The sequence below is a fragment of the Euprymna scolopes genome, chromosome 35, assembly GCF_053919585.1.
Source record: "Euprymna scolopes isolate OS-2025 chromosome 35, ASM5391958v1, whole genome shotgun sequence".
NCBI lineage: Eukaryota > Metazoa > Mollusca > Cephalopoda > Sepiida > Sepiolidae > Euprymna > Euprymna scolopes.
This window is the reverse complement of record NC_136516.1, coordinates 40,240,759-40,262,989: the sequence shown is the minus strand read 5'-3', so window position 1 is coordinate 40,262,989 and position 22,231 is coordinate 40,240,759. Positions and strand designations below refer to the sequence as shown.

At 33.7% G+C, this 22,231-nt stretch overlaps 1 protein-coding gene across 1 annotated transcript in view; it reads right to left on the bottom strand.

Annotated features, from left to right (window-relative positions):
- LOC145259835 (uncharacterized) overlaps positions 1 to 21,330 on the bottom strand; it is a 45,339-nt gene extending 24,009 nt beyond the window's left edge. Inside the window, exon 1 of the mRNA XM_080117662.1 lies at positions 21,082 to 21,330. Within this exon, the coding sequence (XP_079973788.1) occupies positions 21,082 to 21,120 (39 nt within the window). The 5' untranslated portion in view covers positions 21,121 to 21,330. The remainder of the gene's footprint in view (positions 1 to 21,081) is intronic.
- Positions 21,331 to 22,231: the final 901 nt, after the last annotated feature.

Genomic DNA, 22,231 nt, shown 5'->3' with positions numbered 1-22,231 from the left:
TCAGAGAGAGAGAAAGAGATAGAAGTTTTAATAGAAATGTTAATTTTTTTTTACCCCGGGCAACGCTGGGTGGCCCTGTTTGTTATTTATAAATTCAAGAGTTAAAAATTGAACTGTATTTATTGGATTTTGCTTACAACATTTCGTTAGATGTTTTATAGATTTTATTGCAAAATCGATTTTTTTAATGCTCTTTATTCCTTGGATTATTTCCACTAAATATAAATATTTTCTCATATAGAAATTCATTAATAGAAAATGTAAAAAGGAGAATGTCAACGAGCAAGAAATAATCGCGAGTAAAACGATTACCGGGCAGCGCCGGGTAGAGACAGCGTGCATAGCATTAAATTAAACAAGAAAAAATGACAGTAAAAAATATTGTAGTTTTGATTAATGGTGTTTAATTGTTAATTAATGGAATGTCACTTTTCTAGTCGGGCGCATTTTGATAATGTCGACACCTGCGATTTGAAGTGTCAGACGAGGAAGTCAAAGATTAAACGATTTTTGTGTAGGGAAAATGTGAGAATCAGTTGAGATAAAATTTGATGCGTGACTAAAATTTCCAGTTGGGGATCCAAATATTCACATTCTCAACGCAGGATACGTAATTGCTTAGATGGATAGCATTGCATCAGCTGATACGAGTTCGAATCTTATTCGATTTAGTTGGATCAAGTATGCAACAAAAACCTTCGGAAAAAAAATAGGAAACTTAACCCTCAAGTTTACGTACAAAATAGTAAGTCATATTCAATTAGTCGTATACGAGGGTGGTACCTAAAGTAAAGCCTCCTATTTTCTGGTTAAAAAAAGTTAAAAAGCTACGAAGACGGGAGAGCTACCATAAAAACGAGTAACATTTTGTGCTTCGGAATTGATTTTTCTAAATAGTCGCAAAGATACTTAATACACTTTCGCCACGAATTCTTTGACGCATCTCTGTTTCTGACATACGTCCATAACAGAGGTTGTTTTCTTAGAGTCTCACACTGTCAATATTTGCAACAGAGAAATGAAATTTTCAGGTAACGAATGCATGAGTTCAGTCATCATAACAATGCAATCGCCAAGGATGCGATGCAAAACATTAAATGTAAATATAGTTTTAGATATGTCCGGATGAGATATGTAATTACCGTAATTATCAATCGCTTTTTGTGACTCTTATCATACCACACTGCTCAATGGTTTAGAATAATAACAAAACCAATAAACCACTCATTGTCTTCAACCGTTTCTCTTCGTCCTTACTTTTGAGGGGCGTGAATGAATTTGTAAACAAGTTGGCGTTTCCTTGGTCAGGTAAGATCGCACGTGGAGTTGATGTAACACTACCAGGAGTGAGCTAACAAAGCAAGAAACAGGCAGATAGGCAGGATCTGCGACTTTATAGTTCCTAAGATATAAAATAAGTGTCTTGCACAATTTTAAATGGTGGGCCTTAATAGCATTTAAGCTGACATATCAAACTTTCCGTTGTGACTAGCTAAACATCATGTGCTATTGTTATACCATGTTATTAGCACTACAATACCATTACTTGGCCTTTTGTTCATCGTTGATTTTGACTGTATTTTTTAACATGAATAAAAGATTTAATATCTCAGTGTAGTATCTGTTCCGGCAGATACTGCAAGCAAAGACCATATGTGGGGGCAACTCCACATATAAGACCTTGGTCAATGTAGGGGCAACCCTTCATACCAATTGTCACTATCCAGCTCCCCAACTCCCCAGGGAGTTGGTCCCCATTTCCCCTTCACTCCTCACTTTAAAAATTAGCCTTGTGCCTAATTTGCTCAGTGGGGGAGCAAATAAATACCTCAAAGTGTAGTGTCTGTTCTTCAGATGCTGCACTTCAATTTTTTTTTATTTTTGTACCTTTTCTCCATGTTAAAAAATGACCCTGGTGTCTAACTTTGTCCCGTGGGGAGGCATTGTAAATAGGTACAATAACATTACGGTTTATCGAATAAATAGTATTTAGTTTCGCATGGACAAATGGTAATATGGAAATATTAAAATCAGCAAGGAGGAATCACTCACGGTGTTAAGAAATGCTCTTCTTATTGCTAAAATGTTATACTTGTTTCTGCGCGTACAACAAACAGATATATATATATATATATATATATATATATATATATATATATATATATATATATATATATATATATACACTCCCATCAATTTCCATATATGAGGTCCGCCGCAACAACTAAGTTGTTCGGAAATTCACGCATGATATGTTTGTAGTGCTGAAGGCTTTGTGTACACCTAACCACAATTTTTGATATAACTGCTAATCTCAGTCGGTGCAATGGCTAGAAAAAGACAGAGCACATAATAGAAGCCGAGTTTTACATCAGAGTTGTCTTTCTCCTAAATGCATGTCTTAACGAAAGCTGAGTGTGCGTCTCGTCAAGTGGATTAAATGTGCCCCCAAATACCTATATATATATATATATATATATATATATATATATATATATATATATATATATATATATATATGGTGCTACCAGATCAGGCTGTCTGAAGATATTGGCTTCCTGAGACGAAATGCACCTTACATTGATGCTTTTTTTGTTTTTCTACTTCATTTTGCAAAACTTCTTTTCCTCCTTTTCCCCCTTTTCCTTCTTACCATTTCCTCTTTCTCTTTCTATCTCCCCCACCTTCTGACTGGTTTTTTAACTTAAAATGTACCAATCAAATAGTGTAACCCTTTTCCCTCTCCCATTGAAAAACTTATTCATGCAGGGAACAAAAACGATAAAATTCACTATAAAACAACCAAACCAACCACTACAAACTAGTGACTGAAGATACAAAAAGCTTGATTGGTTGGTTGGTTGTTTCTGTTTTACGGCATATCAACCCTTTTCGGGTTATTTAATGCCGAATCCAAAGATTTTGAAGAAAAATGTTTTAATAGAATATATTTGTTGTTTTCAAATCAGTTTCTATTTAACCCATAGTCGGGACCCTAACAGGTACTACCAATCCGGGTCAGAGTGGACCTGGGAGCAATGGCAATTAAAGGGTGGCTCCACACTCCTCAAAGCCCGCAAGCTGGGGCCTCACAATCGGATGTAGTTTAAGGTCATATCCAGGACCACAAAAAGCTTGAAGATAAAAACCTACAAAATAACTGGATGCAACATAAATACTATTTCCGAAATAACTGGATTCGGCATTAAATAACATGAAAAGGATTGATATACCATAAAATAAAACAACCAAACCAAACTATATATATGTGTGTGTGTGTGTGTGTGTATTATATATATATACACATGCATACATTTGAAAGTACTCGGTTTGGATATACCAATCGTAATGGATTAAAAATCTTTCTCATAAATAAAGCTTTTATAATGAAAAAGATTTTTATATAAATTTTGTAAATTACGAAAAAAAAAGTCCAAGCTCAATGAATGCCTTTTTATTTATATTGTAATATAATAATTCTCTAAGTTCCAACTATCAAGTTTCCCCAGTTATAATCTTCGAAACTGAGAAGGAATGGCAGAGTGTGTCGATTACATGAACCATGTAAGTTGTCCAAAATGGTGTCTTTATAAGATTTAAGGTAAACGTCCGAGGAGAACGTTACTAAATATGCAGCAATAACATAATTTTGCAGACTTGTTAATCGCAATACGAAACAATATTGTAATGAAAAAAGCAATAAATGATCAACTGAGAAAACTTAATATTTGGAACTTGGAGAATTATTATGCTGCACTAATATATATATATATATATATATATATATATATGTATAAAATATAAAGCTGAATGTCTGTGTGTGTGTGTGTGTGTGTGTGTGTGTGTGTGTGTGCGCGCGCGCGCCTGGTCACGACTAGGCAACCTCCGTGGCCTTCGGGCCAAGATCAAAGTGTAGTATATGTTCCGGCAGATGCTGCACTTAAGATAATTTGTACCGGTCAATGGAGGGGAAACCCTCTATACTGGGACAATTATTATTTTTGGTAACCAGAGTGCCCCCCTTTTTGCCTACTTTTAGGGGAGCTGGTTTTTACCTCACATTAAAAACGGCCTTGTGCCTAATTTGCTCAGTGGGGGAGCAAATAAACACCATCTGTTCCGGCAGATGCTGCAAGCTATGACTAGCTATGACTAGCAAAGACCAGATGTGGGGGCAACCCCACATGCCTGACCTTTAACCAGCTCCCATTCCCACCTCTCGGGAGCTGGTCCCCTTTTTCCCTTCCCCCTCCCTTCACTCCTCACATTAAAAATTGGCCTTGTGCCTAATTTGCTCGGTGGGGGAGCAAATAAATACCATCTGTTCCGGCAGATGCTGCAAGCTATGACTAGCTATGACTAGCTATGACTAGCAAAGACCAGATGTGGGGGTAACCCCACATGCCTGACCATTAACCAGCTCCCATTTCCCACCTCTCGGGAGCTGGTCCCCTTTTTCCCTTCCCCCTCCCTTCACTCCTCACATTAAAAATCGGCCTTGTGCCTAATTTTCTCGGTGGGGGAGCAAATAAATACCATCTGTTCCAGCAGATACTGCAAGCAAAGACCATATGTGGGAGCAATCCCACATATAAGACCTTGGTCAATGTAGGGGCAACCCTTCATACCAATTGTCACTATCCAGCTCCCCTACTCCCCGGGCAGTGGTCCCCATTTCCCTTTTACACCTCACATTAAAAATCGGCCTTGTGCCTAATTTACTCGGTGGGGGGGTGCAAATAAATACCATGTGTGTGTGTGTGTGTGTGTGTGTGTGTGTGTGTGTGTGTGTGTGTGTGTGTGTGGTCACGAATAGGATCCTATATATATATAATGATAGAAGATGTATCGAGACACAGGAATGGGATGTTTGATCTGGCGGAACGGTGGTTCATTAAAATTGTGAGGTCTGCGTTCGCGCCTGGTCCACAAAGTATGGAAATAAAATATTTACATAGATTTACATAATAATACTTTGATAAGTATGTTTTAACTTAAATAGGGATAGTATAATAAAATTGTGGTGTGTGCGTTCGCGCCTAGCCTCCATAGAATGGAAATAGGCACAAACTTTAATAAAGACTTTTCATATCTATCTGCGTAAGTATACTTTGATAATTATGTTTTAGCTTGAAGAAATATGGTATAATAAATTATGGGGTGTTCATTCGCGCCTGACCTCCATAGAATGGAAATATGTCATAAAGTTTAACAAGTTTTTTTTTTTTTTAATATAGATCCACAGAATATTGTGATAAGTGTTTCAGTGTGAACAGGTATGGTATAATGAATTATGTGGTTTATCTATTTTATTTTTGCTTTAATCATATTTTGCTTTGGTTTTGATACCCTCAAATTCGAAGCTTCTCTTTACAACCCTTTCTTTTCATAGCCTATCGTACTTTCATAAACCAGTCTATTTTCTGTAGGCTGTTTTTTTAAGCAGTCAACGACGGGTACATTTGCTAGTATATATATATATATATATATATATATATATATATAAGTTTTAAAAATATATATGGCAATTAAACTACACAGAATTTTCTGCGTATCATCATTGTGAGGATTCGTCAATTCTGTGTAGCTTTTACGCAACAAGAACGGCCTGTTTCTCGACCGGCTTGTGATTTGCGATGAAAAGTGGGTTCTTTACAATTACCGGCGATGCTCAACTCAGTGGTTAGACGCCAACGAAGCTCCACGACACTTCCCGAAGTCACTAAAAGAAAGTCATGTTGACTGTTTTGTGGTCTGCGACCGGTCTCATCCATTACAGTTTTTTTTAATGCAGACGAAACCATTACGGTGGAGAAATACTACAAATGGATGAAATGTATCAGAAACTTCGACTACAATGCCGAGCATTAATAGAAAAGGCCTAATTCTCCTCTGTGACAATGTCTGACCTCACATTACACAACCGACCATGCAGAAGTTAAACGAATTCGAATACGAAACCCTGCCTAATCCGTCATACTCTCCAGACCTATCACCTACCGACTACCACTTTTTCAAGAATCTCGACAACTCTCTACGTGATAAATGTTTAAAAAATCTAACCGACATTTAAAATGCCTTCAGCGACTTCACCGATTTTTACATTACTGGCATAAATACAATTGCTTGCATTGGCAAAAGTGTATTTATTCTGATGGTGCTTTTTCGATCAATAAATTTTTGTTTGAGCAGAGATATGTTCATCTAAATTTAAAAGTTAAAAACCGCAAGAACTTTCTTGTCAACCTGATATATATATATATATATATATATATATATATATATATATATATAAAACATGTTTCAACGTGTTTTATTAACTGTTTGCTCGCTCTTATATATATATATATATATATATATATATATATGTGTGTGTGTGTGTGTGTGTGTGTGTGTGTGTGTGTGTGTGTGTGTTTATGTAATTATAGTTCACCTTTTATTTACACCAATCCTTTAATTTATGAAGCTCGATTTAACTATAGAGCATATACAAATAAATTAAAAAGTCTATATTTCAAATTTCAACATGTTGATCATCTTACCGTTTATTTCTTTAACGTACTTGAAGAAATAATAAATATAATACAGATATGGATATATATATATATATATATATATATATATATATATATATATATATATTATTTGTAGTCAAACCCTCAGGGAAAAAATAAGAACTAAGAAGGAGAAAGGACGTTAGAGAAGACGATCACATTAGAGACGTGGATGACGTCACAGCGTAATGAGAAGTAACGCGTGGCGGTAGATTGAGGAAATAAATGTTTTTACAAAAAGGGTATCAAATTATTACTTGTCTTCCGTTCCTTGCGATGGAGACTGCATACAACTTGTAGGTCCTCTGTTAAACGTGTGGTATTTTGCACTTCCTCCCAACCATCGAAACAGTATAACAAGTAAGATATTTTCTCTTTACAATTACATTTATTTTTGTATGTAACTTATTACAATTGATATACAAAAACCTGAGTAATTCCTATTTCAATCATTGAATACTTTAAAGCAGGTGTCTCCAAAGTTTTCGAACGGGGGGAGGGGACATATTGTTGAAGTTGTAGAAATACGCGGGCCAAAATAAAAAAAAGTACCTGGACGTGTTCTATACTGTTTTGCTAATTCGCTTTACTCTTAAGTGAAACTGCTTTTACAAAACTTCATTTTTTAAAATCATTTTCTGAAAAATATATATATATATATATATATATATATATATATAAGTAGGTTGTAGTTTGCTTGAAGCATTGTTGAAGAAAATTATAAGGTAAAATTAAAAGCCAAGAACAATGCGAGATTTTTTTTTTATATAAAGTAAAATTAAATGCAAACAAAAGAAATAAAGTTCTTTTTTTTGTTGTTTGTTTTTTCTTTTTCACACAAATTTTAACTCTAAACAACAGTAATTTTTTTTTTCTGTTGTATTCAATGGTGATATAAATCTCAATATATTTCAGACTTATTAGTCCATTTTCAAGAGAAGACAGCGGAAGAGTGTTCAAAATATATCACTCTTCCGCTGTCTTCTCTTGAAAATGGACTAATAAGTCTGAAATATATTGAGATTTATATCACCATTGAATACAACAGAAAAAAAAAATTACTGTTGTTTAGAGTTAAAATTTGTGTGAAAAAGAAAAAACAAACAACAAAAAAAGAACTTTATTTCTTTTGTTTGCATTTAATTTTACTCTATATAAAAAAAAATCTCGCATTGTTCTTGGCTTTTACTTTTACCTTATATATATATATATATATATATATATATATATATATATATATATATATATATATATATATATATATATATTCGCATATTACCATTAAAAATAGTTTCATGAATATGTTTACGTTTTCTATTAATACTACGTGGGCCGGATTAAAGATTTGGCCGAGCCGGATCTGTCCCATGGGATATAGTGTGGATAGCCTTGCTTTAGATTGTTATCGGTGACATCATTATTCAAAAAAATATCTTTTTTCAACTCCACCATGTTTCAGTGAAAAAAAAAACGCACAACATTTACGTTAGGGATTATAACATTTACGTTAGGGAGTATAACATTTAAGGATTATAACAAGTTTTGCTGTCAAAGTGAAACGCCTAAAACTAGCTCGGAAATATGTAGTTGCCATCTTTATGAACTCGAAAAACTATAACTGAAGTTCAACCATCACTTTTTATAATTACGAAATATTGATTGTCTGTATTTTTTAAATGAGGTGTTTTCATCTATTGAGATTGTCGAACTGACTTCCTCATCTTGGTTGTTATAGTCACAACGTTTCGGCCGTTTTGCCCTCCGGCCTTCATCAGGTATTTTGTATCGAACTGTATTGTGACTATAACAACCAAGATGAGGAAGTCAGTCCGACAATCTCAATAAATTACGAAATATGTACTTCAGTCATCGTTTTTCTTAACTTAATCTCTTCCTGGATAAAGATAGCGACTATACTTTTCAGTCATGGTTTACATTTCGGCATTTTACGTTTATACTGAAAGTTGCTGTAACTTAATAGTTTTATGTTATTTTTTATGGTAACATAGAAAGCGTCTCTTTGTGGGAGCTTCCGGTTTTGAAATCGGAAATTGATAACCCGTGTTTATATATAAAAAAAAATAATTCCCTTAAAATTTTAGGTAGGATATTTTGGAAGTGGGCAATTAATTTGTTTTCAACAACCTTTTAATTATTAATGTAACGTGGCTGTAACGTCGCAAATAGATAAACAAATGAAGCAAATAAATAAAACATCCGGGTGGCATTTTTTTTTTTGTAACAAAAGCATTTATTACCGTTACTTTTTGAACCACTTAAAAAGGTCTCTCGCTGCCACATGTTTCTCCTTTCTCCGACCGCATGCCGGTCACAGCTGATCCATTCCCGTCCTTGCTATTTACATGTCTATTTTCTTCGACGCCCACTTTGTTTCTCTGCAGAGCACGTGCTGTGCTTTTTTCTTTTTCTTTAGACGCTAACTCGCGCACACTTCCTAATCTGCATGTTCATTTTCTTACAGCAGCTGTTGATATTTTTCCACCACGCTCATACGCGCTCTGTTACAATTAACACATAAGAAAACCAAAAAATTTCTTTATGTTATAACTATATTTTTTTAGATTGAAGATACTTTTCGACTCTACAGAATTTGCGACAGAATCGTTCTTTTAATCCTAAGCTAACTCTTAATCAACCATAACCTAAGTTTTAGGTTTAATTCGACAAAATCAAGTTCGATTTGGCTCAACTTTTGTGACTACAATATGGTTGTCCTCAAGTCTAACGTAAACAAGTTCTTGATTAGCCGTTCCACTTGTTAACAAATTTACCGAATTTCCATTTACTAACGCTTACTATATTGTCCAATTTCTACTGTACACTCTTTAACCCTTATCCTCGAGTGGCCTCTTGGCCTTGATAAGTGGTGATGCCTATGTAAAAAAAAAGCATAAAACCTCCAAACGTCGTCATCTCTTACTGTAACACTTAAAATATTTTATGGCTGCCTTTTATAGTTAAATAATTTTTTCTATACGCCATCTCGGGCAACGACGGTACACGGGTCCTTCTAGTTGTTTATATACCTGCAAAATATGCCCATATTACTGTTATCTAAGGAATAAAATGGGAGTATAAAGTTTGTGTGGCACATCTGAATTAAACGTTGAAGCATATCCGACGTATAGAATACAACTTGTTGGCTACCCTGAATGAACGCTTGAATATAATTAAACATGACTGTAAAATAGCCCTCTTTGAAGATTTGTAAAATAAACAAATTGTTTCTGTGCAAATAACGAAAGGTCAATCGACAGGAAATATAAACCGTTTCTCAAATCTTTAAATGATAAGGTGACCGAGAATAATGTTAAAGGATTCGCTTATTATATAGCTAATGATGACCAACCTTTGAGTCCGACATTTTGCGCTGAGAATCAACGTGACGCATAATACTTATATCGTTAACGGATTTTATAAGTGTTACGTAAGCTTCTTTTGGGACACCGTATATATATATATATATATATATATATATATATATATATATATATATATATATATATATATATATATATAATGCTCCCTATCTTTAGTTGAGCATATTGGGAAGTGATATCGAAACTGCCATTAGCGTATTAAGCGACGCTCTTTGTGTAAACAAATCGAGCGGAGGCATTTGGACGATGTGAAAACATCGTTAATTCATTACCCACACAGCAGCAGCCATATAGCGCAATGATGAGAAGCCTTGGCTGTCATTTGAGCGGTCGGGTTTCGATCCTGACTTGAGGCAGTTGCCTGTCTAGTTGCACTGATAAGCTGTGAACCAGCGAAACAGTACTGTATGTCGATGACTATATATATATATATGTGTGTGTGTGTGTGTGTGTGTGTGTGTGTGTATACCAGTTTAAAAGGTATTCAAGAGGAAAAACCCATGAATTAAAACGGTTATTAAGAGTGCTCAATAAAAAGAGCAAAATATAATATTGTTATTTATATAAACAAATATTACATAGTCGCTACACTAATTAGGCTTATGTTTCAGACATGTGGTCAATCAGGACCACAAGTTTTCATTAGGCGACGTAATAAAATTTGTGTTCCACTGAAGACTGGTCCTCAAATCGGAGAATTGAAGAAATATATTTTTAAAATTAAAGCAGTGGAACACAAACATTATTACGTCGCCTGACGAAGACTTGTGGTTCTAACCAACCACTTGTCTGAAACATTAGCATGATCAGTGTAGCGACTATGTAATATTTATCTATGTAAATAAAAATTATATATATATATACCAAATTTCAAGTTTATAGATCATAAGTTCGTAGAGTATATAGGTTGAGAAGTGTTCTCACGCACACACATATTCTCATAAATGGCTATAAAGTGAGGCTCGTTATTTGTTTGAAAATAAACACGCAGCTCAAGCACTGTAAAAGCGGTGGGCTAGTGTTTATTTGAATTGACATTTGTTGAGATCATTTGCGAGCACCGATCCATAGGCCGATAGGTAGAACTGCCGACTATCAAAGCGATGGTTGTAGGTTCAATCTCCTGCTAAGGAAAAGTGTTAGTCTAGCGGCACTGATGAGTTGTGATACAACAAAACAGTACTGTATGTGGATAACTATATATATGAGAACACTTCTCAACCTATATACTCAATTGACTTATGATTTAAAGACTTGAATTTTGGCATATAGGGTATTCAGACATGCTGAAAACGTTTTAATTGGTTTTCATTCGGAAAAAAGGGATACTAAGGAGTCAAATCGAAGAGTTGGTACGTGGAGGTCGATGGATTTTTTTATCTGTTTGCTAACTGTTCCACGAATACGCATGCGTGCATGGTTCACATGACAGATTCTTTATGTTAAAGATAGGTAGGTTTGAAAACACATTTTAAAGATCGTTTCAATCTGATTTAATGGTTATCGTTCTTGGTTCACTGTCTTTGGGTTTTGGTTTCGATCTCAGTTCGAGTATATATTTTTTTTTACTTACAAGAAGTGAACTGTTTAGAAAAAGCATAATACTCGCATAGACATATCTCAGTTTCTTTCCTTTTTTTTACTTTATTTTTTTAAAGGAATTTAACCTTATGCTTAATAACTACGATATTTCTGTTTATGATAGATAAGAATTCTGCATTAATTAAAATTTACGCGTATTTTACGATCGGGCAACTCCAAGCAGACTGCTTGTATATATATATATATATATATATATATATAAGTGAAAGTGCCTGGGTGTGTGTCTGTGTACATTTCCCTACGCAATAACTCTGTCAATTTTCAGTCTACAAACTCGAAATTTGATATACAGGGTACTGAGATTTAGTAAAATCTTTGTAATCCGTTTTCGGCCAGAAATTTCGCTGTTAAGAGGTCAAAGTTCAACGATTTGACTTTTGAGACGTCTACCAAACTCCTCCGACAATTTTGGGTATAAATAATTGAAATTTTAGATATAGGTTCCTTGGACATGGATCTAACTTGATAACTTGATTTGAGCCCAAAACAATAACTGTTAAGGGATCATAATAGGGGTCAAAGTTATAAAAAAAATTGACCCTTACGGTCTCCACCAAATTACTCAGACAATTTCTGGTCTAAACATTTGAAATTTTACATAAAGGGTATTCAGAGATAGGGCAAGCTTTTTAATCGGTTTGGGTCGAAAATTTGAGCTACCAATATATAAATGTATGTATGTATGTATGTATGTATGTTTGCATGTCTGCCTAAAACTTTCGACAGAGGCGACGGATTTTCACAAGATCAGTATCGTTTTGAAGCGCGACTCTTCAGACGACAAATATCGAAACATTGGCTTAAAACATTAATTTCTTCACCCTTAACTGGGCATTTTTCAACAGGGAAGGGTCGCTTTTTTCCCCGATATTTTCGAAAGTCATCCCCTCTTTTCTATTGCCTAGCCTTAATTTACACATACGTCACTTCCGGTTTGGCGGTGGTCGTAACAGCAAAGACGTCAGTTTTTTCCCCCGTTATTTTCCTTGTTCGCGGTACGGGTTCGAGCCTGCCTTCCTACTACTACTTTTTTTAATTTTTTTTTTTTTTTTTTTTTGCTCAACATACACCTCCAAACACCCGAGCAACGCCAGGCTGAAATGCTAGTATATATATATATATATATATATATATATATATATATATATATATATATAGAGAGAGAGAGAGAGAGAGAGAGAGAGAGAGAGAGAGAGAGAGAAAATAAAAAAGGAACAAACCGTATTATGTGTTCACCAACGTTTTGTCTTTATTTCGAGACTTCCTCTGGGTGAATGAGATTAAGAAACCAAAAAATATACCCAATCTTAATCTCATTCACCCAGAGGAAGTCTCGAAATAAAGACGAAACGTTGGTGAACACATAATACGGTTTGTTCCTTTTTTATTTTCTCTATTTTGTCTGAATACTATTTCCATTATTTTCATCATATATATATATATATATATATATATATTACCAGAATACCCGTCTCATAATGGGTAAAATTAATTCTACAAACAGAACTTTTTCCCCTACTTTTATGTCAACTTACAAAATTTAAAAGGAATAGGATGGTCCAAAAGTCTTGGTACATTTCAGGTCTTTATATTTCTCTTAACTATGAATGGTCGTAAGATGAAAGTGGTGTCATTTTAAAGCTAAATGCATTAAGTTTTATTTTGTTTGTTTGTTTTTTTTTTGTTGTTGTTGTTGTTGTTGTTGTTTTTGTTTTTTTGTTTTTTTGTAAGGCTATTGATTTTTTCATTTCTTTTCTGATCCAGTAATGGCGCTCACTTAACCAGAAAAGGTGTTTTGTGCGCTTGAATTTGCAAAAACTGAATCATAAATTGACAGCAATCCTTTTCACAGACGCTGTAATTTTCACCATATCTTAACAACCCTGTGTTCGCTCAGTTTCAAATAATATGTTACACCTTAACATAGTACGTGTACACAGTTCGCCTTCCTCAAAATGAACTGCAGCCCAATATCGTCTAATTTGCATACAATTAGAATGCGCTTGGTTCATGTGACCGTTGAGGACAAAATCAACTGCGCATCGCTATTTGTTTATTTTTGTTTTAGTTATTATTATTCAGCAGCTATAAGCCTATAAGAAGCGTTTTTTTAGGTAAGTAATTTTCGAACTCTACAAAACTACATTCAATAAAACAAACTAAATTGTTGTGAACTGTTAAAATAATATCCAACGCTATTGATAATGTTTACCCATTTATTAATTTTTTTATAATCGTTTATGTTTGGAATTCATGTTTTGAAGCATGACATAAATCATAAATTTATGACGTCACTCCGTAGCTACAATTATTTTGTGACGATAGCTTTTTAAATTCTAGTTATAATAAAGCATAAACAGGTCAGTCGTTAAGGTAATACAGGTTTTTTCAAAAGTCTGGTATATGTCAAGTCCTCATATCTTCTTAACTATGAATGGTAGTAGGATGAAAGTAACGCCATTTTAAAGCTAAATGCAGTAAGTTCTTTGTGAGGTTATAGATTTTTTTTTTCTTTTCCGATCCTTATCCTGAATAGTTCGAGATATTCAATGTCAAAATGTGAGCAAGACTTTCGAAACAACCTGCATATTAGAATGGACGTGTGAATTGTAAAGAACAAAAATCTCCCTATATATATATATATATATATATATATATATATATATATATATATATAGTAAGTTATAAAATATATACGACAATTGCCATATATATTTTATAACTTATTACCTAGCTCGACTTACGTATTGAGCACTGTTGAAGTAAATATTTAAAATTTACGCATAAATTTATACTTTCGTATATTAATTCATGTGATTAAATTAAATAGTAATATATATATATATATATATATATGATTGATGATTGATTGCAACGTCTTGTTAGACGAGTTCCACTCCCTCAGACACTTAAAGTCCATGAGCCCAAAAAATGACTTTCTTTTTTTAAGTCCTACCGATGAATTCACACGCTCAAGCAGGCATATCACTGAAGGCGGTCATTGAGATCAATTATTACATGCTTCCAGCATTTCAAGCCTCCACATGTCACAACTTTTCCATCGCCACAGGACCATTTTTATAGAAAATGCCCGAGGGAGTGTCTATACACATATGATGTTACTGAGTCTTAACTTTGTACGACAGCTGTCTCTCTCTTTCTCTCTCTCTCTCTCTCTCTCTCTCTCTCTCTCTCTCTCTCTCTCTCTCTCTCTCTCTGTTCAAAACGTTGAGATCTAGAAACAAGCAAGAGCAAGATAGCCAGCAACAAGTTAAACTGCAGACCAGCTTAATAAGAGTACTGGTCTCTCGCTTAATGTTTTTTTTTAATCAGAGATTTGCTTCTCCTAGAAAGGTTGCCTTCACCACGGCTTACGGGAGCCCTCTCCACCCTAACACACACATACATACACACAAACACACACGGTGCTAGTTGACCGTTGACCCCGAAAAAGGGTTCATTCGCCCTTTGGAAGGTCTTCTTTTTAATCCTTCAAGGAGACTAGCCACCCTCCTCACCAAACAAGTCTGGCGGGGGAACCAGTTTAGTCGCCGGTGACCCGACCATGAGGCAGGTAGTACTGGGTTACATGGTACCAGTAGCATATGACATGCCCTGACACACAAATATATATATATATATATATATATATATATATATATATATATATATATATATATATATATACTAGCAGGCGGCGCAGTATTGCCCTGTTGTAAAATACACTTAAATTTAATATTTGGATTAATGCAGATTTCGTACTTATTATTATATTACATTGGACCTAATATATAATGATGATGTAAAAAGAAAATTTTTTAATGCTACTGCGCTACCACTTTCATCTAAATTTAAAAGATAAAGATTTCAAGAACTGTCTTGTCAACCTGATATGATTTCTGGTAAGATATCATGTCATTTTAAAGCTAAATGCATTAAGTTTTTGTAAATTTGTTATTGATTTTTTTTTAATTTCTTTTAAGATTCTTATCCTTATTAGTTCTTGAGATTTTCCATGACAAAAATGTGCTCAAAACGTTTGGAACACCTTGTATTATACTAAACCTTATCTCTAGAATTTTTATGGAAATTGTAATGGAAATCCGTTACAGGATTTTTATTTTAGAAATTGTTAAAAATTTAAGACTCAAGCTTAAGAGTTGATAATAAAAATTTGAGACTTAAGCTTAAGATGTATCAATAAAAATTTAAGACTTAAGCTTAAGAGGCCATACTAAAAATTTAAGCTTAAGAGGTCATAATAAAACATTAAGACTTAAGCTTAAGAGGTCATAAAAAGTAAGACTTAAGCTTAAGCGGTCATAATAAAAATGTAAAATATAAGTCTAAGAAGTTATAATAAAAATTTAAGACTTAAGCTTAAGAGGTGATAATAAAAATTTAAGACTTAAGCTTAAGAGGTCATAATAAAACATAAAATTCAGGAAATCATGCTTAATTGATGTCTAATGCCCAACTTGAAAAAATCAAATAAAAAAAATAAAGATTTTTAAATTGGAAGTTTTGTCCATATTCTACCGCAAAACAAAATCCAGAGAAACGAAAATTTATAGAATATCTATTAATTGATGTCTTAATTAAACAATCTATCGTTCATATTAACCATCTTAACGCGTAGCGGATATGTTTCAAAGTTCATAACAATCGGTTAATTATACTATGTTTCTGAATTTTTTAGATGGGGATTGATTATTCGTATTATTTGGATTCATCGGACCATTGTTTTCATCCTGAGTGTCATTTTCACAAACGTTTTGGTCGATGTAACCTCCGACCTTCTTCAGGTGTATCTTGTCGAACGAGGATGTTTCTACCGAACTCGGGAATTTCGAACGGGACCCTTTACTTATTTCACGAGGGCAGCATGCTCTCGTTCTGTCAGACACGACTGGATAAAGGTCCTAAGTAATTTGCAATTGTATTTTTCGATTGCCCACAACTGAAAATTGAATCTGAAACCTTCAGGAGATTATCACTTTTTACAATTGATTTTTCCATGTAATCTAACCACTGCACCACGGGTCCTTGCACACATTTATAATGTAGACGACCGAAAAATACAATTGCGAATTACTCCAGACCTATATGCAGTCATGGCTGATGGAACAAGAACATGCTACCCTCGTGAAGTAAATAAAGGGTTCTGCTCGAAATTCCGTCGAAATTCCGTTGAAATTCCTGAGTTCGACAGAAACATTCCTGAGTTCGAGAAAATACACCTGAAGAAGGTCGGAGATTACATCGACCGAAACGTTGTGAAAATGGCACTTAAGATGAGAAGAGTAGTCCGATGAATCCAAATAAAACGTTTTATTATATTAAAGTCTATCTTGTACCACAAATTATAAAGATGCATAACTTTATATACATTCACTATCTAAATGTTAAGGTTTATAAAACAATAATAAGCTTATGTTACTTACCGTGTTGCCCAGAATATATATAGTTTTTTTTTAAGTTAGAGGCTTATGTAGTAGCTCAATAGCGTACGACTAGCGTTCTTAATTAAATATCACATTATCTAACTGCTGTTAAACTGGTGCTCGTGTTTGGCCAGAATATATATAGTTCTTAAAGTTAGAGGTTTATATAGTAGCTCAATAGTGTACGACTAGAGCTCTTTATTAAATGCAATATTTACTAACTGCTGTTAATTTACTGCTCCAACTACAGAAAAAAAGAGGAGTAAGAATAAGGTATAAATGGGGGGGGGAGAGAAGTGAGAAAAGGTTTCAACAGCAATACATCCGGTTAGTAATAAATAGTTCTTTTTATATGTCCAACTAGCAGGGGCTACCCGCTGTTGTCCGGTATTGAATGAGGATTAACAAATGTTCCACCCTTGTATCGTTTTCGAAATTGGTGAAATTTCCCATTTTTTAATGAAATTGATTGATTGCCTGCATTGTAGTCCCATTGTAGTCTATATTGCACTGCAGAGAATCTACTGTTAATTTTATAAAAATTATATGTAATTAATGACTTCACTTAAAGTTTAAAATGCAAAAGTCAAGTATCGTGGTTCAATTGTGCTCTAAACAGAAACATTCATTTCGAACGCTCACCTGCCTTATCAAAAAACTAACTATTTATTTTATGGACTTATTTTCACATAATCACTTGAATTAAAAATAAACGTACTAACATCAAGTATCATGGTTCAATTGTGCTCTAAAAAGAAACATTCATTTCGAACGCGCCGGTCTTATAAAAAATCTGAAATTGATTTTATATGACAGGATTTTCTGCTTCTGTAGTAATAAAGTTTTCAAATGCACTTTTGATGTTAGGTTGTATAAAAGTGTAAACTTTGTTTAAAATCAGACTTCCTTTTTTAATCGGATTCTTTCGATTATCGATTTTCGATGCTAAACAGACGCATTCTGGTATCAAACCTATGTAAGAACACTCCCAGACGTATCAAGTATATTCGTATGATTTTTTTTTAATCAGCTCAGCCGTTTCCGAGTACATAGAGAATGAACTCACACACAAACAAAGTTCATTTTATATAATAGACAAAGATTTGAAATGTGGTTTTCAACGATCGAACATGACAATTTTAACACGAGAAAAAAAAACGGATGAATAGAAGATGTAGAAAAACAGTCAAATAAGGTTTCCCTTTGAATTTTCCATGAAAAAGAAATAAAATGAATTTTAGATGCAACAAAATTTTCAGCCTGACTTTGGAAGAATATGCAATGATGAAGCTTCTACGTAAATATTAGTGATATATACATATATTAAAACGAAAGATGAGAGGTATAAATTATATACAACTTTATTATATTATCAGAACAATAAAGAAAGGTTGAGGGGGGAAATTAAGAAAAACCATCCTTAGGCCATGGCATTTCGAAGCTAAATCCTTCTCATCAGAACAAAATATGGGCCAGAATTTAATTGCTTAATGGCATTTAGATATGAAGTGAGAATAAAGTAATATGATAAAATAGTAAATAAAAAAATTAAAAGCAGGTACAACATATAAGGGTAAAAGAAGAGGGCCAGTATACATGGCGATAATAATACAAAAAGAGTTATAGGCGACTATGAAATAATAGGGAACACTAAAGAAGGGCCAACAATACAAGAAAAGAAAAAATAGGGAATGTAGAAGAGGAAGTGGAAAAAGAAAAAAGGAGACATAAGCAGAAAACAGTGGATATACGGAAACGCATATACAAATAGATAAAAATAGATTAAAATAGAAAAAAAATTTTTTTTAATAAAACAATCTGAAACTGGAGAAAAATGGAATTAAAAAATGTTCAAAAAGTGTTCCAAATAAGTTCATAAAATGATATAATATAAAAATATTTAAAAATTAAAAATAATAATAATATATTATGAGAGTAAAATGATAGAGATTCCAGTGAAGTCTTTAGTTTAGGGTTCCGGAGAGCGATGAGTTTGCTCCTCTTAATAGTGTTGAGCTTTTCTCATCTTTACTCTTTGCCTGAAGAATCCTAGAGTGGATAAAACACGGAATATTCAGTGTAGCTTAATCGCCATATATATATATATATATATATATATATATATATATATATATATATATATATATATATATAGTCTTGGAAGTTTTTAACCTTTAAAACTATACAAAAAAATATTTTTTATCATTCGTTAGAAAACCATCAAGTCAGTAAGTCATTTAATCACCTGCAATCACTGCATCAACTCGCTCTCGAATTTACTATAATACCAATAATTTATTTTTCAAGGAATCATCAGTTGTTTACCATGAAACACTGTTTCGGGGATTTAAAAACAAAACAGTATATTACATCATGGCTCCCCAGTAGTGTTGATCAAACACCACCACCCTTAATCTTAGGAAGAAGACATGTTTCAAACATTTGATCCAATTTCCTATTCTTAATTGCAATTACTAACCTTTTCATACTATAAAAATGAATTTTTTACCTGTGCGATTCATCAATTTCCACATTTAAAATGGATACATTTTTTAATTTTATATAAATATATATATATATATATATATATATATATATATATATATATTAGAGCAGCATTTTTTGTTTTATGCATGTTTTGTCGAATAGCGGGGATAATTCCTGTTTGTTTTTCTTGCAATCAATTTTTCTTTTTGGTGGGCCAATGTTCGAACGTTCTGTCCGAGTGTAGAAAGAAATTGGTCATAGTCGCGATGTTTTCGACTTCCATGAGTCGTCTTCATGCGAGTGATGAATTAAAAATTGCGTTTGATGAATTTATTTAAAAGTCGATTAAAATCGTTTAAAATCATTAAAAGCACTTAAGCGTGCCTTCCCCCTCATATTGAGCCTGATTATTACACTCGAACAGAATGTTCGAACATTGGCCCACCAAAAGGAAAAAATGGATTACAAAGAAAATAAACATGAAGTATCCCTGTTGTTCAACGAAACATATATGTATGTATACTCCTTTAAATTTGTTTGTGCGTGTGCATTGCTTATCATATTAAATTAATTTTGTATTAATTTAAAAATAAAATACAACTTTGTTATATATGGGTTGTGGAATTGCATTCATCTGCGAATGATCTAGCTAATTTGCATATTCTATTAAACACTCATTTTTATTAATACCCTATTAGTTTTTCCGGTTTTCTTATGGGATGATCATCTTTAGTTAAATATTACGTGTAATTATATTCATGCAGATGTTCTACATGATTTATTCTTGTGTAATGTTTGCGTAAAAAGGTTACAGTAAACACAAACCTCTTTTTATATATATATTTATGTATGTGTATATATATTTCTTTTAAAAAAATTTGCCGACCAAACTTATCTGTCAGTTTTTGGTCTATATACATGAAACGTAATATATAGAGTATTCAAACCCATGCGAAACCTTATATTTGGGTTTTAGCCGGGAAAAATAGGTGCAAAAGTGTGAAAATTAAAAGAATTTAGTTTGCCAGGTGAGGGTCGAACGACGGCATTACGAATATGCATAAGTAACGTAATAGCTATTGGTTCATGTTTTAATTTTTAACCTTGCAGCAAACGTATTGATAGCTCAGGCATTAACGTCAAAGGAAAAAGTAAATCCTAAGCTAAACGTTTTGGTTTCGATTCTCGGTTGTGGCGCACAAGTCATTTTTTTTTTACTTTTTTAAATCATAACTATATATTGGGTTGAATATAATATAATAATATATACCAAATCTGCATTAATCAAAATATTATGTTTACGCGTATTTTACGATCGGGAAATGCTGGGCGGTCTGCTAGTAAGCATATAGATATACCTAAATTTTGCTGGATGACCGTGACCAAGTAGTTAATGGCACGGACTAAAAACCTGGGTGTGCCAAGTTCGAATCCAGTTTGTTCTACAGAAATTCTATCACAAATCCACACTTTGTTTAATCTAGCTTACTTTTCTGGAGAAGCGATAATTAAAAACACATAAATTCATGAAGATAGAAATTTAAGCACTAAACAAAAAAGAAAAGAAAGAAGAAAAGAAAGCAAAACGCTTACCCCAATTATGCAAATGATGAAGATAATACGTCTAAACATGGTTATTTCTCAGCTTCAGTTGTCGGAGTTTAAACATTCATAGTTGGTTGTTTTTAATGAGAAATGCTTTTTTCGCAGCTAATGTATATTTGTTCCAAGAAACGTACTAACAGAACGGAAGGACCTTCTATTTGCGGAGTTTCGAATTATTTGGCGTTTTATACCAGAAAGACATGTTGAAGAAGGGCGAGTTTATTTGAGAGGGTAGGTAAGAAAAAGAACGTACTCTGATGAGGGGTGGAAGGCAAGACGACGGTGTATCTGAATAGGCGATAGGCGGGGTCTACGAACAAGATGTCAGATTTTTACAAAAACGAAAATAAAAAAGGCACGCATGCGAAAAACAAAAAGAAAAATAAACGTAGAGGAAGAAAAATGAAAATTAGCGAGACAAAATTCATGTAAGTAGCTAAGAGGGTAAAAATACATTAATGTTACAGTACGAATTCCAGCATAAAATAATAAAACTGTTTTTAATTTATATTTTTTATTGGAATCCTAAAAGATGAGTAATTTTTATATTTATTTATTTGCGACTGTTATCCTCATCTTCATAGCTGTTTTTTCACGACGTTTCAACCAACTATTCCTTTGGCCTTCTTCGGGTGGTTAACCGCGACGGAATATGGATCTTGAGTCTTTTAACTTTATCCTCAGGTTTCGTGGCGCAGTGGATAGTGGCGTTGAGTCTCTACGGTTCTTGATGAGTATTGTTTGAGGATAGCGTTGACCAAAACCTGGTGAAACGATAAAAATTATGAAAGGCTGTAATTACTGTTTGTTTATTTGCTTCCCCACTGAGCAAATTAGGCACAAGGTCGTTTTTTAATGTGGAGAGTGATGGGGAGGGGGGCCAGCTCCTCCGATGGGGAACTGGATAGTGGCAATTGGTATGAAGGGTTTCCCTTACATTAACTAATAACTGATTGCTACAAGAGCAATGTTCTTATATGTGGGATTGCCCCCACATATGGTCTTTGACTGCAGTATCTGCAGGATAAGATACTACACGAGTGAGATTTGATCTTGGCCAAAAGGTCAAGCCCGTCCCGATGGCCGGTAAACCTCTGGAAGGCAGTAATTACTTAGGATACAGTTAAGAGACAGCATT